Source organism: Motacilla alba, chromosome 21 (assembly GCF_015832195.1).
Source record: "Motacilla alba alba isolate MOTALB_02 chromosome 21, Motacilla_alba_V1.0_pri, whole genome shotgun sequence".
NCBI lineage: Eukaryota > Metazoa > Chordata > Aves > Passeriformes > Motacillidae > Motacilla > Motacilla alba.
The window spans coordinates 2,791,116-2,807,485 of record NC_052036.1 but is presented as its reverse complement, the minus strand read 5'-3'; the positions used below and the strand labels follow the sequence as shown (position 1 = coordinate 2,807,485).

The 16,370-nt window shown below is 45.1% G+C and overlaps 2 protein-coding genes across 4 annotated transcripts in view; one reads left to right on the top strand and one right to left on the bottom strand.

Moving 5' to 3' along the window:
* MMEL1 (membrane metalloendopeptidase like 1) overlaps positions 1-6,872 on the top strand; it is a 30,650-nt gene extending 23,778 nt beyond the window's left edge. For 2 of the 3 annotated variants that reach the window (XM_038159982.1, XM_038159981.1), the window contains exons 18-23: positions 1,585-1,704; positions 2,746-2,879; positions 3,424-3,489; positions 4,433-4,528; positions 4,790-4,866; positions 5,912-6,872. In XM_038159982.1, coding sequence (XP_038015910.1) covers positions 1,585-1,704; positions 2,746-2,879; positions 3,424-3,489; positions 4,433-4,528; positions 4,790-4,866; positions 5,912-6,011 — 593 coding nt within the window. In that variant the 3' untranslated portion in view covers positions 6,012-6,872. The remainder of the gene's footprint in view (positions 1-1,584; positions 1,705-2,745; positions 2,880-3,423; positions 3,490-4,432; positions 4,529-4,789; positions 4,867-5,911) is intronic. The other variant, XM_038159980.1, reaches the window with a different exon arrangement.
* A 3,988-nt stretch (positions 6,873-10,860) lies between these two features.
* LOC119710507 (transcription factor HES-5-like) lies at positions 10,861-13,305 on the bottom strand. The gene is made up of 3 exons (XM_038159615.1): positions 12,398-13,305; positions 12,086-12,266; positions 10,861-11,957 (listed from the first exon to the last, which is right to left on the bottom strand). The coding sequence occupies exons 1-3, from the start codon at positions 12,458-12,460 to the stop codon at positions 11,716-11,718; spliced, it is 486 nt and encodes a 161-aa protein (XP_038015543.1). The 5' UTR covers positions 12,461-13,305; the 3' UTR covers positions 10,861-11,715.
* Positions 13,306-16,370: the final 3,065 nt, after the last annotated feature.

The window sequence follows — 16,370 nt, the reverse complement described above, 5'->3', positions numbered from 1 at the left end:
CAGAAAGCGCCTCTGAAAGTCCCAGAGCATCCGCTGTGGGAGCTCTGCAGAGCTGCTGGGCTGCCCTTGCTCCTTCTTGGCACAAGAGACCTTCAGAGCCCACCTGGCTCCCTGTGCTCCCTGAGCCCAGACCTCATGCAGGAGCTCAGGTTAAAACTGCTGAGCCTCTGCTGAATCCTGAGCACCCCGAGCAGGAGAGGCAATAGATAATTCCCTCCAGAAGTGCTTCAAATTCCCAGACTGCCAGGAAGATCTGCTATCAACTGCTGGTACCACAGAAGGACAAATCCACAGGGTTTTAGGCCAGACAGAGACTGCATCCTGCTCCCAGGGCAAAGGCCAGGAGAGGAAACAGCTCAACCCACCGACAGTCACAACAGAAAAATTCTGTAATTGCTAAAAGCAGAAACATCCAAATTGCTGATAATTCAGCCCTCTGACCTCACCCAAAATCTGATTTCCTTTGGGCAGCTTCCACTCACCTCCATCCTGCAGGTACAGCAGCACCAGCACCTTCAGCCACAGCAGGGCCGTCCTGGGGGCCAAGCTCAGCTCCCAGCTTATCCCCAGTGCTTTTACACAGATTGGAATCAGCTTTCCAGGCAGGGAACTCAGGTCCTGAAGCCACCCGGTTCCTCTCCAGCCTTGTCCTTATAAATCATACAAAAGTAACTCATTTAAGCAGCTTGGAGATGAATATGCCTGTGTAAAAATCCAAGCACAGCCGCCCACAATAGTGTGTATGTCAGTTAAATTCTGTTTCTTCATGTCTCTGGCTTGAGAAAACAATTTTCCACACTGCTCTGTCTTACTGCAGTCTGGATTATGCTTTTCTCCACAAAATTGTATGGATAAAACCTGTGTAGCCAAAAGGGTTTTGTCTCTGAATTAACTTCTTGCCACATAATTTCAGCATCTCCCTTCACAGAAAATACCTCATTAGAGTGAATTACTGCCAGTCTGAATTCCTCTAGAAGCATTTATGCTTTTCAGCTTGTGTAGAAGGGGTGAAAAGCAAATCCCATGGTTCTGGATAAGGCTTTTCCCAGCAGACTGAGGCAGCACAGATCTCATTTTCCCCCCTCAGCTGGCACTGAGTGCCCTTGGTGGTCTATAGGAATCATTCCTGTGCATGTTTCACACTCCAAGTGTTGGTGGTATCAGCAGATGATTTCTAGCCTCTCCTTAACCCAAATAAAGCAATAAAACCTCCATTAGTTCCCCTGTAAAATGGCTCTGACACACAAACTGTGCCTGTCTCCAAAGGACAGCTCCTAAACATTCTGTTCTTGACTCACTGCAGCAAACGTTATGGACCAAATTAGGCTAAGCTCAATGTAAAAGCTGCTTGGGTCTCAAACTGGGAGATACTGTAGCTGCAGATGTGCTAAATTAAACCTTTATTAACTTGTCATTTTCCATTTATCAAGAGAGAAACAATTTCACATGAGGCATGAGCTTGTTTCTAATCATTTTATATTTTCTGTTCCTTCCTGACCCTTACACCAAGCAAACAATCTGTCTGCCAAGGATGCAACATTAAGCCACTTTACAGCATTTCTCTCTTTCTCCCTGTCTTTGCAGTTTTTCCTGCTGGGATTCTCCAGCCTCCCTTCTTCAGCAAACAGCAGCCCCAGGCCCTGAACTTTGGAGGGATTGGGATGGTTATTGGGCACGAGATCACTCATGGGTTCGATGACAACGGTGAGGAGATGACTGAAAATATGTCATTATTTCAGCTAAAATGTTCTTATTTCAGCTAAAATGTTCTTATTTCAGCTAAAACTCGTGGCAGGAGTGGCAGGGATTAAAGTGCCCTGGGACTGAAGATCCCTGCACAGTCACATCCAGCTCAGCAGCGATAGGAGCACACTGGGAACACTCTGTGGAAAGTTTTGCAGGGAGTGTTCCCTGAACAGAGCACAAGAAATAAGCAGATGTTAAAAAAAAAAAAAAAAAAAAACTGAGGCAGTGACAATTCTCAGGGAAAAAAATTATTTTTACAGCACCATCGGATCAGAAACTCAAATCAAGCAGATCCAGGGGCTCCTGAATACAGTGAAATCTGTGAACAACATTTTTGGGATAGAACAAATGTCAATAGTGTCTTGAACTCCCAGGAGACTTTGTTTTTCAACACCAATGCTTGAAATAAATTGACTTTTTTAAGTTTCTCAAGTGCCATGTAAAAGAATTTGGGGGAAAAGCACAAAGCACAAAGCATACAAGTCAGGAGTTTCTTCCATGTGGTTTTTTTAATGCTCATTAATGACACATAAACACACAACACAGCCTCAGAAACTGAGTTCCAGAGCAAAGAAAAGCCTTGTTCTAGCCAGAGAACCAAGAACACAAACTCCAGCTCTACAATTCCAGCTTTTAATTCTCTGTAAACCTCAGTTCTGTCATTGGCTACACAGAGCCAGCACCTCAGACACCTCAGAAGTGAGGGAAGGTTTTGTTACATGATATCTGCAAAATCCACTTGGAAATAAAACCAAGCCTTGGAGCTATACCTGAAGTCAGGGCTGAAGACTGAACAGAAAATCAGGGAATAACAGAGACCACAATTCCACTCCCTTGTGACAAAGAGAATAAACCGTGCCCAAAATATTTCTGAGCATCTAAATTCAGGGAGGAGAGAGGAAGGGAGTGCAGCTCCAGCATCCCAGCTGCTACACTGCAAGAGCTGCCGTTTTAAAATCTTGCTCAAAACTTTCCTTTTGTCCCTGGGCTTTCCTGCAGGTAGGAATTTTGACAAGGATGGGAACATGCTGGACTGGTGGAGCAACTTCTCGGCGCTGCATTTCAAGGAGCAGTCCCTGTGCATGGTGCACCAGTATGGGAATTACACCTGGGAGCTGGCAGGGGGACAGAACGTGAGTGACAGCCACGGCCACAGCTCTGGCTTTGTACAAATATTGGCTTTAACAGGGGATCCCTAACAACCACAGCCACAGCTCTGGCTTTGTACAAATATTAACAGGGGATCCCTAACAACCACAGCCACAGCTCTGATTTGTACAAATATTGGCTTTAACAGGGGATCCCTAACAACCACAGCCACAGCTCTGATTTGTACAAATATTGGCTTTAACAGGGGATAAGCACAAACCCCAGCTACTACAGGGCTGTGATGAGCTGGGAACACTGGTGTGGCCCAGAAAGCTCAGGGTCTGTGTGCAGTGATGCTCTGTCCAGCAGCAGCACAAGTTCTGTCCATGTTATATTTGCGTGTGTTCTGTTCCAATCTACAGCTCTTACCCTGTGATTTGTTTTATTTTATTCTCTCCTTTCTTGTCCCAGCACAAAGTCACAGCTTCCCTCTGCTCCAGCCATGTCAGGCTGTTGTATGACTGACCTGTAGTTCTTAGAGTTGCTGATTTTATTGACAATAGAGTAAATAAATTATTCTTTTTACAGGTCAGTGGCATAAGCACATTAGGAGAAAATATTGCAGATAATGGAGGAGTCCGACAGGCTTATAAGGTAATCCTCAAACACCCTGTGAGTTAACTGTACCTGTTCTGTGACCTATTCTATGCTAAAAAAATTGACAATTAGCATGTTATTAGCATATTCCAAAAGCTGAAGCCCCAGAGGCACACCTGGAAGCTCACGTGCCCATGGCTTGCTGCCATTCTTGCACCCAGCAGCAGCCCAAAGGTGGAGCTCAGGTGTGAGCAGGGAATGTTCTTCCCTCCAAAGAACCCTAACAGATGTCACGGTAAAACCTTTTATCTTTGGTGTTTTGAGTATGGTGTTAAGGGTGTTTATGGAACACCCTGAATTTGAAATCTGAATTCCAACCCTAAGGGACACCATTCCAATTAATTACTTTGTTAGGATTGTTCTAAAAGCCATCACAGGCGTGGAGGGGACGTGTGGGGTGACACAAAGTGCCTGCACATGGAATCCATGGATGTTCTGTGGGGCTGGATCTCTTTTTACCCTCAGCTCTCCCTTTTTGGGACTGTCTCGGCACCTGAGAGGCTGCAGAAAGAGAATGTTGGGAATTAACCAGCATGAGGGCACATTAGCTTGTCCCCATCATGTCGATATACCTAAAAAAAGCAAATTGGCCAATTAATGTGCAACAATAACAGGTAATGGATTTAACATTGAGCAAGGTTGTTATCTGCTATTTAATGAGCAGTTACCTGAAGAGAGAAAAATCATCACTGTAGGGAAGCAGAGGAGATTTAACACTTTATTTACAGATACAAATTCCTGTAGAAAGAGACCATGAAGTCAACAGTGCTTATGCTGACAGCTTTTTCATAAAATTCTCTGCACTGTTTGTATGAGAGAGAGAAAATGTATACAAATACAGAAGGGTAGCATGCTGGTTCATGCATGTGGGGACTAAAATCCCTCCTCCCATTCAAAATCCTCTTGCTGCTCCTCTGAGTTGATCTGTGATCATTTCCAGGCCTACTTGAAGTGGCTGGAGCAGGAAGGGAAGGAGCCAAAGCTGCCTGGACTGAACATGTCCCACAAACAGCTTTTCTTCCTCAACTTTGCCCAGGTGAGAACACACAGGGCTGTGCCTCAAGCCCTTGGACTTTGCTGGAGCAAACTCCTGGGGGAAATCAAGGGCAGATAGATCTGTCCCAGAGCACCAGATCTTGATGAAACAAAAGCTAATTAATAAATAATTGCATCTATTCTGCCTGTCTATGAAACGCACCCCAGCAAACTGGGATGGTCCTTGGGAAAGCCACTGAGAAAGTTCCCAGCATGAATTCCCTTCAGTACTGACCCACTAATGATGGATCTCCCTGTGCAGGTTTGGTGTGGTTCCTACAGACCAGAATATGCCAGTCAGTCCATAAAGACAGACGTTCACAGCCCTCTGAAGTACAGGTGGGTTTTACTCATTTGCTAACTCACAACTCATTCCATTCGACCCCCTGCACCACGACAGCACGGGAGAGTCTGGTACCACACAAGATAACTCCTGAGAGATTCCCAAATTTTCTCCCATGGCTTCTAGGACACTGTAGGAGAGAGCACGTACCTGTACCTGACCTGCAGGTGGGTTTGCCAGTCCATAGGGGATGGGGCAGGACCAAATTGTCCTGGTTTGGAAAGACAGGTGCCTGCTAAGGAAGGCAGGAGCCTCCTCTGAAATGGAGAATGGGAAGCCCACCCCCCCCCCCCAAAATCCCTCCCACCCCCTATAAAATTGTTATAAATTTTAAATTAAGGGGCTCTCGGGCAAAAAATATGGGAGCAGGAAATAAGAGTTCTTTAATAGGGAAGAAAATAAAAAGGTAAAATAAACAATGCAGTAAAACAAAACAACACTGACAGAGTCAGAGCACAGCCTGACACCCTGTGGGTCAGGGTGCGGGCAGCAGTCCCATTGGAATTGTGGCTGCAGCCCTCCTGGAGTGTCAGGGGTGGTTCTGCTGGAGCAGGGATCCTGTAGAAGGGTGTAGTCTTCCTCTGAAGATCCAGGGGAAGAGGCAGCTGCTGTTCCTCTGGGAAATCCAGTGGAGAAGCTGTGCTGGTGTTCCAGCATCTCCAGATTCTATCCAGGTAGGAATGCTTGGCTCCTCCCTCTGGGGGAGCATCTCCCAGTGGGCTGCTGCAGTTCTTATCAGCCATGCAGGGACATTCCATGGCCTGTTATCAGCAGGTGTCTCCCCGGGGGGAGGAGTGATTGTGGAAGAGATAAGGAAAACTGCCCACTGAACAGAAGACAACTGCCATACAGATGGCAAATAGAATACATCTTGCCTTGCAGCCTGGCACACAAACCCACTCTGTTCTTGCATTTCATTGCTCAGATTACCTACATTCCCTAAAGCATCCCATATTCTGAACTGCAGTCAAGTTCTGAGGCTCCAAACCACCTCCTGTTCCCCAGAACAACAATTTCCACGTGTCCCTTCTCTTTGTTTAGGGTGATGGGCTCGCTGCAGAACTTTGAAGCCTTCTCCGAGGTGTTCCACTGTAAGAAGGGCACGGCCATGCATCCCGCCGGGAAGTGCCGCGTGTGGTAACCGAGATGGGACACTGGTGACACCACAAACAGCTCCTGGCAGGGATGTGCCCGCTGTTCTGCTCAGCCCCAGCCAGCGCTGCCGGGGCAGCTGCTGCAGTGAGAGCCAGGGAAGCCCTCAGCTGTCCCAGTGGCACTGGAAGGAGGCAGGGATCACGGGGATGGAGCCCGGGACTGGCGAGGCCACGCCGTGTTCCCGGGCACGACGACTGTTTCCAATGACATCCTGACTGTTACTAAGACACTGCTTCAGGGTTACAAGGACTAATTCTTACATGAAAACAAAACCAACAAGCAGCCACAAATCTATTTTTCGGAAAGGAATAATAATTTTAATATGTCAGCTCCACTTTCTGGGGCTCAGCAATGCTGTCTGAGACGTTCCACTGCTCCGTTTCCAGTGTTCTGGTTCTGTTTCTGGCGCATTTTTTCCCCAGATCAGGTTAGAGCTGGTGTAAACTCTCGTGCTGTCTGTGCCCCTGCACTTTGATCACTGCTTTGTTGTTCATGGATTGCTATTTGTCGTGACAGTGAGCTCTATGTCAAGATGCCTGTCGCACTCTCCTCCTACACTTGAGTTCCTCTGCTCCAAAGAACCCCCTTCAAGTGAGGCATCACTACAATTATCACCTTTTAAGAGTACAAATTCTGTCTTTATGGTTAAATTACAGGGTCCCATCCTTCAGAGATATATTTAAAATGATGCTTATTCTTGTAGAAAGTGTATAAAATACCTTTTGCCAAATAGCAGACGTGTATCCATGGAAACAATTAAGCTGGTTTTAATCCTGTGCCTTTTTATTTTGCCATAGGCTATTTTTCAGTATTTACACTTGAAAATGTAACATGAATAAATTTTTAATAAAATTTAAAAGAAAAAAAAATCATGGTGGTGAATTCAGCAAAGATTTCCATGTGGAGAATATGGGGGGCTTCCCTTGGTAAGCATCTTACTACAATGAGAACATCTTAAATTTCCAACATTTATAGTGAGTTTTTAATATTATTCCAGCAATATTATATATTATTTTCTTTCTAGCACAGGAACCACTTGACAGCAAGGCAGTAACTGCCTGTGTGACTCTGCAAAATCACTGAGCCCTGGAGATGGCCCATTAAAGGTTCTGGCACCTGCAGCTGTTAAAGGGATAACTAAAATGTGCCCGGGGGGGTTAATTCCAGGTGACCATCCCAGCACATGGAAGTGCCTCTATTTTTCATGTAAGTTCATCCCACCTCCTGCCTGCAGAACACTTCCCAGCTGCCAGTTTGTGTCAGTGCCACAAAGAGCCCCTTGCAGCCCCCCTGACCCCGGTGCTGTGCCCACACAGAAACCGGAGATGAGAGACAAAGCTCCAAATCCCCAGGGAATGGTCCCGAATTCTTACTGACCACTCTGTCACCCTTCCACGATGACAAAATGCTTCAGCCCTGCGGGAAGTTCTGCACCCAGAGGTGTTTTGCTGCACTTTAGACTCGGAGCTTTATTACATGCTTGGGAAAAGAAGGAAGATCCTGATGTTTCCCAGGAGGAATCCGAAGCCTTTCCCTCTCCCATGCTGCCACCTGGTGACAAATCCTGCTCCAGCTCCTAAAAGACCAAAACTCGCATCCAACAGGAGCAGCTTTCAGGCTCCATCGAACCACAGATGTCAAATCCTACAAAAAAAATCATTTTTAGTTGGTAGATTGCTGATCCCGGTTGGTGCTGCGCCTCTCTCCCTGGCTGTGCAGAGCTCCCAGCTCACCTACAGCAGCTGGGGTTTTGCACAGCCATTCCTACAAACCACAGAGTTTCTGAAACATCACCTTACTCTGCAAAAATACCCAGAACTAACTCTGCTGAAAAAAATAACACAACAACAACAAAAAAAAAATTAAGAAGCCTATCATATTGTTCTTGATTAAAAAAGACAACATTTCCCATTATTTCCATTTCTCATGGTTATGTGGATGTCACCTCCCAGATGTCCCAGCACACCCATTTAGGGCTTTCTTCTGTGCCTCTCCAGAGTCTTCCACATCTCATTTTATAGACAGTTCTGATAACTAAAGCATTTCTATCCTCACCAAATTCTTCCTTAAAAACATTCACAAGGGTGCTCTTCCAGAATAATCCTTTTCCTTAAGGTGAAGCCACATAACTCAGAGTTTTCCTTTCTGCAGGTACCAGGAAAGTTCTTCAGAAAGAAGAACTCACATTCTCTCTCCAGAAAGAGAATGTGTTTTCTTCAGTAAAAACTTTATTTTTAGACACAAAGGACACAAAGTATATTAACCTTCTTTACTAAAAGCTACCTGGTTTGCTTGGCACAATGAATTTTTTTAAATTTGTTCCATGTGGAATTGCTGCGTACAATTCCTTTTCCCAGCAATATCTTCTTTTCTCCTAAAAACTGAAAAATCTGTACCAAAAAAAAAGCATTTGGAAACTGCATTGTGTATTATGCAGAATGTTTAAAATGGAAAAAAAAAAGCCATTTTTTTCCCGCCAACAAGCAACAGCAGAATAATTAATGCATACCAAGTGTCAACTGGCCATGGGGCAAGAAGAAAAGTCCGGGCATTGCACACAGCCCACTGCTCCTGAAGGGGATGTAAAAGGGAAGTTTCCAGCCCCTGTGACACTCCCAGTGCCTTGATCACTCAGCTATTGCCGACTTTGATGCTTCACAAGATGCCACTGGGCTGTTTCATTAACTCCTTTGCAAACCCTCCTTTTCATTTTCAAGCTGCCTTTCTCTTCATGATGATTTAAAGGAAAAAAAAAGAAAAAAAAAGGGGGGTTGTGCTTGGGTTTTTTAACCATTCCCATTGTGTGTCACAGTTCAAACAATGTCCAATTCAGGCCTGGTTTTTGGGGGTAGGCACCAAGTTCCTGCACAGGAGCAGTTTTTGATCCTCTTTCTCCTCGTTAACATCAAAACCTGCCCATGCTGTTCCTGCTTTATGACAGGTCAAGGGAAAACACAGAGTATGAACAGTCAGCTTTTATCAGCTTTTATCAGCAAATCCTTCTCTTTTCACTCCAACAGCCAGGCTTCTACTACTCTTTTAAGAGCAAGAACATTTGGGTCACTCAAATTAGATTTTAATGTGTTACTGTCACTGTCTTATTTTCTGGAAAAATCCTCTTTGCCCAGGATTCTTCTCCTGGGAAGTTGAGAAGCCTCAGAGGAAAAGGAAAACAATAATTATCTCATTTGCTTCTCCTGTGTTTTGCAGCTTTGGACATTGTTTACCAACAGGTGCATGTTTGATTGGTTTCATGTAAATTGATTTAATTTAATGACCAACCACGGTCAGGCTCTGTCAGGACTCTGGAAGGAGTCACCAGTTTTCATTATTATCTTTTTAGCCTTCTGTCTGTATCCTCTCTCTATACTTTAGTGTAGTTTAGTATAGCATTCTTTAATATAATATAATATCATAATATCATAAAATAAAAAATTAGCCTTCTAAGAACATGGAGTCAGATTCAGCATTTCCTCCTCCGCCTGGGGACCCCAAAAATCCCACATATTACCCAAAAAGAGAGATAATTCTGACTCCTGCACTGCTGCAAAGGAAAGGAAGCAGCCCCACCAACAAGCAGTGAGGGAATTTTCAGCTGGAGAACTAAGACATTATTCAGGATATTATTACAAAACTACCCCCTTACAGTCATGTTCTTCATACTTATGGGGCACATAACTTTTCCTCCTTTGCCAGATATTTGTGAGGGCAGCTGCACCAGCCAGCAGAACCACAGAGACAAGGATTTCCATGACTGTGGTCAGAAGTGGAGCTAGGGAAGGGTTCTGCTCCTCAGGGGTGATGTGAGAAAACCCCTCAAAACCTGACAAACCCCTTAAATTGTGGCAACCCCCTGAAAACCTGACAAACCCCTCGAATCCTGGCAAAAACCAACCCCTCAAAGCCTGGCACTAACCCACCCCTCAAAACCTGGCAAAAACCCACCCCTCAAGTCCTGGTACAAACCCCACTAAACCTGGCATAACCTCACCCCTCAAAATATGGCAAACAAGCCCTCAAATCCTGGTAAAAACCAACCCCTCAAATCCTGATAGAAGCCTCTCTGAACCTGGCAAAAACCCACCCCTCAAAACCTGGCAAACCAAGCCCTCAAATCCTGGTAAAAACTCCACTAAACCTGGCACAAACCCACCCCTCAAAACCTGGCAAACCAAGCCCTCAAATCCTGGTATAAACCCCTCAAAGCCTGGCACAAACGCACCCCTCAAAACCTGGCAAACCAAGCCCTCAAATTCTAGAACAAACGCCTCTAAATCTGGCACAAACCCACCCCTCCAAACCTGACAAACCCACCCCTCAAATTCTAGTACAAACTCCACTAAACCTGGCATAACCTCACCCCTCAAAACCTGGAAAACCAAACCCTCAAATCCTGGCAAAAACCCCTCAAACCTGGCACAAACCCACCCCTCAAAACCTGGCAGACCAAGCCCTTAAATCCTGGTACAAACCCCACTAAACCTGGCACAAACCCACCCCTCAAAACTCGGCTTAGTGGGCTAAGTTTGTGAACAAATGGTGTGGAAATAGCAGTCAGTTCTGGGCAGGTGCAGGACATTGCTGCTCAGGTGAGGGATTTTGGGACAGGAGGGGCAGTGACTGAGGAACGCTCAGTAGGATTCTGCAGGATTCTGTGTGACAGGAGCACTCCTTGAGGTTTGGGGTGACTCACATGGTGGGATTCATGAGAATATGCGGAGTAAACATGAATGGGAGTTCCTTGAGCTTTAAAAAAACCCCGTTTCTTCAGAATGATAACCTTTCTCGGGTGCAAGCAGCTGCACATCCTTCAGATGGAGAGACCCACACAGAAGTTGCACACAAATGCATTTTATTGCTCTCTACACACACAGAGATGCATACACAGTATGCAGGTGAGCCATAGGGCAGTCCCAGCACTGGGAGAAACATCATCCACCAGGAATTCAAGCACTCAATACAGATAAAAATCATTATTATAATGAAAATGCTAAAAAAAGCATAGCTTACACCCAAAATGTATAACATTGACAAATCAAGCCTGTTACCTACTACTTTTCTTTAACATAAAGCAATAACATACTCTTTTTCTAAATTGAAAAAAGCATCAAATAGTAGAAATATTCCACATAGTTTCCTAACTCCTGGTCATCCCTCACACTGTATATACAGGACTATGAAAGGCCCATGGGGGAGAAATCCAAACCAAAACCAAATCTGTTTTTGATGCTGCACGACTGATAAACAAACAGAGGGAAATACTTTAACCAAATGTGCATGAACCAAAGGGAATAAATTTATCCTCCAGAGTGACTGAGCCAACCAGAGTTGTCAGTCAAGCCAGAGCAAAGTTGATGGCTCTTACTGGGAATATTAGAGAAAATCTCCTACAGCAATTCCTGTCCATCACAAGTGTAACATTTACAAACACCCTCCTTCATTCTGAAGAAGATGCCCCTGCCTGGGCAGCACTGCACCAGTGCCTACACAGCTTCAACACTAAACAGAACACCTCAGCTTTTGCCAGAGGATCCCAAAAAAAAAAAAAAAAAAAGTCAAAAGCATGGCATTCTCCAATACATAAATAAAACACGGGGGGAAATAAAATTCCCTACAGGAGAGAGGATCAGAGCCGGACTATCAGATGCAGTCAGATCCTTCCTCTGGACTGTCACAGGTCCGTGCAGTGACTACCAGGGCCTCCAGAGAGGGCTGCTGTCCTTTGGAGACACTTGTTTCAGGGCACTGGAGTTCCCAGGGGAGAAGGAGACCTCTGGAGCAGCTGCCTGGCTCTTCTGGAAGTGGCTTAAAAGTTTGGTCTGTGTTTCAGTCCGGACTTTGTGGAGAGAGAGGAAATAGAAAGCTTCTTGCAAACACCTGGAATAGCCCTCTCTGAAGTCAAACTGGGAGCTTTTATGGAAGGATCCTGCAGCTGGAGAAGGGAAGAAAAGAGGGAGAGGGAAGAAAGAATAGTTTAGAACAGCTGTCCATGGCTCGAGATTCATACAACAGACACAGATTTGCGGTAAAATGGAGACTGAAAGAAAACTCAATACTTACCCTTCATCTGCAGCTGGCTCTGCTGCTTCAGGTAGCTGACAGTCATCTCCAGGATGTCGGCTTTCTCCAGCTTGGAGTTGGGCTGGTGCCTCTGGAACTCCTTCTCCAGGAGCAGTTTCAGCTGCTCGATGCTGCTGTTAATCCGGTCCCGGCGCATTTTCTCCACCACCGGCTTCCTCAGCTGCAAAAAGCAAAGGGAAAGAGACCCGTTATTAAAGGATCCTCAGGGCTGTTTGCTGCCCACCGCTGCTCCTCAACAGAGCCAGGCAAGGTCTCAGCTGGTGCAAACTGCTCTGCCGTGCCTGCACTTACTTTGTTTTTCTCCTTTGGCGTCAGCAGGTTGTCGGGCTCCAGGAAAACGGTGCTGGGAGCCATCTGTGCTGAGCAGAGAGCTCTTGGAGTGGAATCCGGGAGAAACGTGATGCTGGGAGCTGCCTGTACCCGATATTTATACAGAACGAGCCCGGGGCCAGCGTGTGGGTCTGCGGCTCGGCGGCGTTTCCCACACTCGTGAGCCAATCCGTGGCCCGGGCAGCACAATGGGAGCAGCGGCTATTCTTGCATGCTCCAGTGGCACTGAATAGCCCGCTCTGGATAATGACCTTCTCCCGGAGGAGCAGGTGGGGAGTGTGCGCTCCCTGAAAGGCCGCGCATCGCAGTTACGTGTCAGGAGCTGGGAAAGAGCTGCCCTTCCACGGGAAAGGCTGCTGACTAATGCCGCGGATCAATAGCATTCCAGGGGCAGCCCCGGGTTCACAGGCGGGAGGAGGAAGGAGGAGGAGGAGGAGGAAGGAGGAGGTCAGCTGCCCGTGGTGGGAATGATGCTGCGGGAGCGCGCCCAGGCACACGCTGCACGGGCACAGGGCACACGCCAGCAGCTCCTGCCTGTGAAAAATGTGCATTTCATGATTGGCTTTGCCTATTTTATGGTTGGCTTTTCCTGTTTTATGATTGGCTTTTTACAAATATTAAAATTAATATTACACGTGGTATGTTAGAAAGTTATGTTGTATTAAATGCTGCTCCGGGAGCACACCTAGGCACACACTGCAGCAGGCACAAGGCACACACCAGAAGCTCCCAGCTGTGAAAAATGCCTGTTTTATTATTGGCTTTGCCTATTTTATGACTGGCTTTTTGCAAATATTAAAATGAATATTGTACCTATTATGTTAGAAAGTTATGTTGCATTAAATGCTGCTCCAGGAGCGCGCCCAGGCACACGCTGCAGCAGGCACAGGGCACACGCCAGCAGCTCCTGCCTGTGAAAAATGAGTATTTCATGATTGGCTTTGCCTATTTTATGATTGGCTTTTCCTGTTTTATGATTGGCTTTTTTCAAATATTAAAATGAATATTGCATCTATTATGTTGGAAAGTTATGTTGTATTAAATGATGCTGCGGGAGCGCACCCAGGCACACGCTGCAACAGGCACAGGGCACACACCAGCAGCTCCTGCCTGTGAAAAATGTGTATTTCATGATTGGCTTTGCCTATTTTATGATTGGCTTTTCCTGTTTTATGATTGGCTTTTTACAAATATTAAAATTAATATTATACGTGGTATGTTAGAAAGTAATGTTGTATTAAATGCTGCTCCAGGGGAGCACACCCAGGCACACACTGCAGCAGGCACAAGACACATTCCAACAGCTCCTGGCTGTGAAAAATGAGTATTTTATGATTGGCTTTTCCTGTTTTATGACTGGCTTTTTGCAAATATTAAAATGAATATTGCATCTATTATGTTGGAAAGTTATGTTGTATTAAATGATGTTGCGGGAGCGCACCCAGGCACACGCTGCAGCAGGCAAAAGGCACACACCAGCAGCTCCTGGCTGTGAAAAATGAGTATTTTATGATTGGCTTTGCCTATTTTATGATTGGCTTTTCCTGTTTTATGATTGGCTTTTTACAAATATTAAAATTAATATTACATGTGGTATGTTAGAAAGTTATGTTGTATTAAATGCTGCTCCAGTAGCGCACCCAGGCACACGCTGCAACAGGCACACGGCACACACCAGAAGCTCCTGGCTGTGAAAAAATGCCTGTTTTATGATTGGCTTTGCCTATTTCATGATTGGCTTTGCCTATTTTATGATTGGCTTTTTACAAATATTAAAATGAATATTGTATGTTATGTTAGAAAGTTATGTTGCGTTAATTTTCTTAAGTAGCGTGTTAAATATAGTTTATTTAACATACAACATTATAACATTTAAATTATAACATAACGTAATTATGTAATTATGAATAATGTAAACGTTATAACAGTTACTTTATACCATAATGTTAAAATAGAAACTATGCTATGTAAGATACTTTTTTTAAAGAGAGGACTCCCACCGAGGTAGCAGCCACAGGACACCTGAATCTTTCAGAGAAAAAGAATTTATTGCTCTCTTATCGAGTTCTTCCCGCCTCGCTCAGCCCTGAAGACGCCATCAGGATTCAGAGGAAGAAGCTGACACTGAGCAGACAGAATCCTTTGTTTGAATGGAATTGATGCATCGTGGATGAGGTGTAGGAATGTGCAACAGGCTGTTGCTTTTAAGGGTTAATCCTCTGTTAACGTGGGTCCTTTTTCAGGCTTATTTTGCCCAGAAAAAGGTACCCAGACCATCCATAACTGTTTGTTTTTATTGTCTCGTATTGTCCTAAATCCTAATTGTTCATATTTTTATTACTCTAATTATATTCCTATTTCCTTAACCATTTTATTACTATTAAACTTTGAAAATTTTAAAAACAAGTGGTTGGCGTTTTTCACTCTGACCACCAGAAATTCCTCAAAACCATTAACCTGCTTTCCACAGTGAGCCACCTCTGGCTCTCCCACAGGTGACTCTGGCACCAGCTTTGCCCATGGGAAGCAGAAAATGGCTTTCCTGCTTTGACTCCCCACAAATAAAAATGTTTACTTTTAAGTACTCACAACCATTGAAAACATTTTGTGGTTTGATCCTTGTTCCTGAGAGGAATGGCAGATCTGTGTTTACAAACCAGCTGCGGGTCTGCTGGTAGATAAAACTAGCACTGAGAGATGAAGGAAACAATGGGGGGAAACCCTAAATTCCATAAAAATTAAAAATCAAAAGGGAAGGTTATGCATTAGAGGGAAATCTTTGGTATCAGGAAGTCTGTACCTCTCAAGTACCTCAGAAATGGGCAAAGAGAGAAGGGAAATTGGGATAAAAAGGAGGCTGCATCCTCCAAAAATTTGAGGGACCCCAGGGGAATGCCCCATGGCCTCTCCCTTTATTTGAATTAAGTAAAAGGACTCCTCTGTCTCCTTTTTGGACATAAACCTCTGATGTTTGTGAGTTAATTTTCCTAACATTCCCTTCCCTCAGAACCTTATGCAGCCCTCTCATAAGCACTTTATGTTTCTGTTTCCAAATACCTGCAAGACAAATACTCGTGAAGAAGGGTCTTGGGATTGTTTCAGAATCAGTTCAGTATCACATGCTTCCTCCCCAAAACCCATTATACTCTAATTATTTTCATTTAGTCTATAAACAAAGGAAAACAGGGTGCAGGAGAGATTTATATCCTTATAAACTTATTAGAAATCAAATTTGTGATTCCTCGTTATTCTCCCCTGGGCCAGTTGCTGTGTTTGATGCACAGCCTGTGCTGGGAGAGCTGACAGTCTGATAAAAACACAGCCAGGGAATCCTGCTGGAAAACTTGAACCAGATCTGCCAGCAATTTATCCATCAAATAATGTCAAGGATGGTGTTTGTGGAGCTCTTACTGTAGCGAGTAAACACCAGTTGTATTCACATTAATACATGTCTAGGTGTGTTCACCTTGACATTATTGCGTGTGTGTGGCCACAGAGGGCCTCTAACGTGAACACACACCCCCAGAGCACAGGGACACATTTCTGCCTCCCTCTGCAGCTCATTATTGGTGCACCAGGTAAGGCTCCAGTGACCTCTTCCAGGCTCTGCTTTTCCATCCCCATTGTGCTGCCCTGAATGGGCTCCCTTCAGAGCAGCAGCTGTTGAGCTCCGGGTCTTTTATGTCAAGTTGTGGGAAAGCTTTTGTGACACCGTTTCACATGTTCTCCTCAAAGCCTGTGGATTATCTCTGAGCCCATGTAATGCCACCTCTGAAACCAATCTTGCCCTCTGTGCATCCCTCTCGGGGAGATTCCCTGAAACAGAAACTCGGGAGCTGGGGCTCGTTTCTCCAGCTCGTTTCTCCAGCTCGTTAATTGAGCACACGAAGAAGGAAAGTGCCAGTCCCGTGATGGGCAGGGCAGTTTGGCTGGA

Bases quoted from the DNA above. Each gene is read 5' to 3' on its own strand.
- LOC119710507 (XM_038159615.1), bottom strand. From the start codon at position 12,460: ATGGCTCCCAGCACCGTTTTCCTGGAGCCCGACAACCTGCTGACGCCA. The intron at 12,267-12,397 runs GTAAGTGCAGGC...TGCTTTTTGCAG, and splicing joins CGCCAAAGGAGAAAAACAAA to CTGAGGAAGCCGGTGGTGGA. The intron at 11,958-12,085 runs GTAAGTATTGAG...TCCCTTCTCCAG, and splicing joins GAGCCAGCTGCAGATGAAGG to CTGCAGGATCCTTCCATAAA.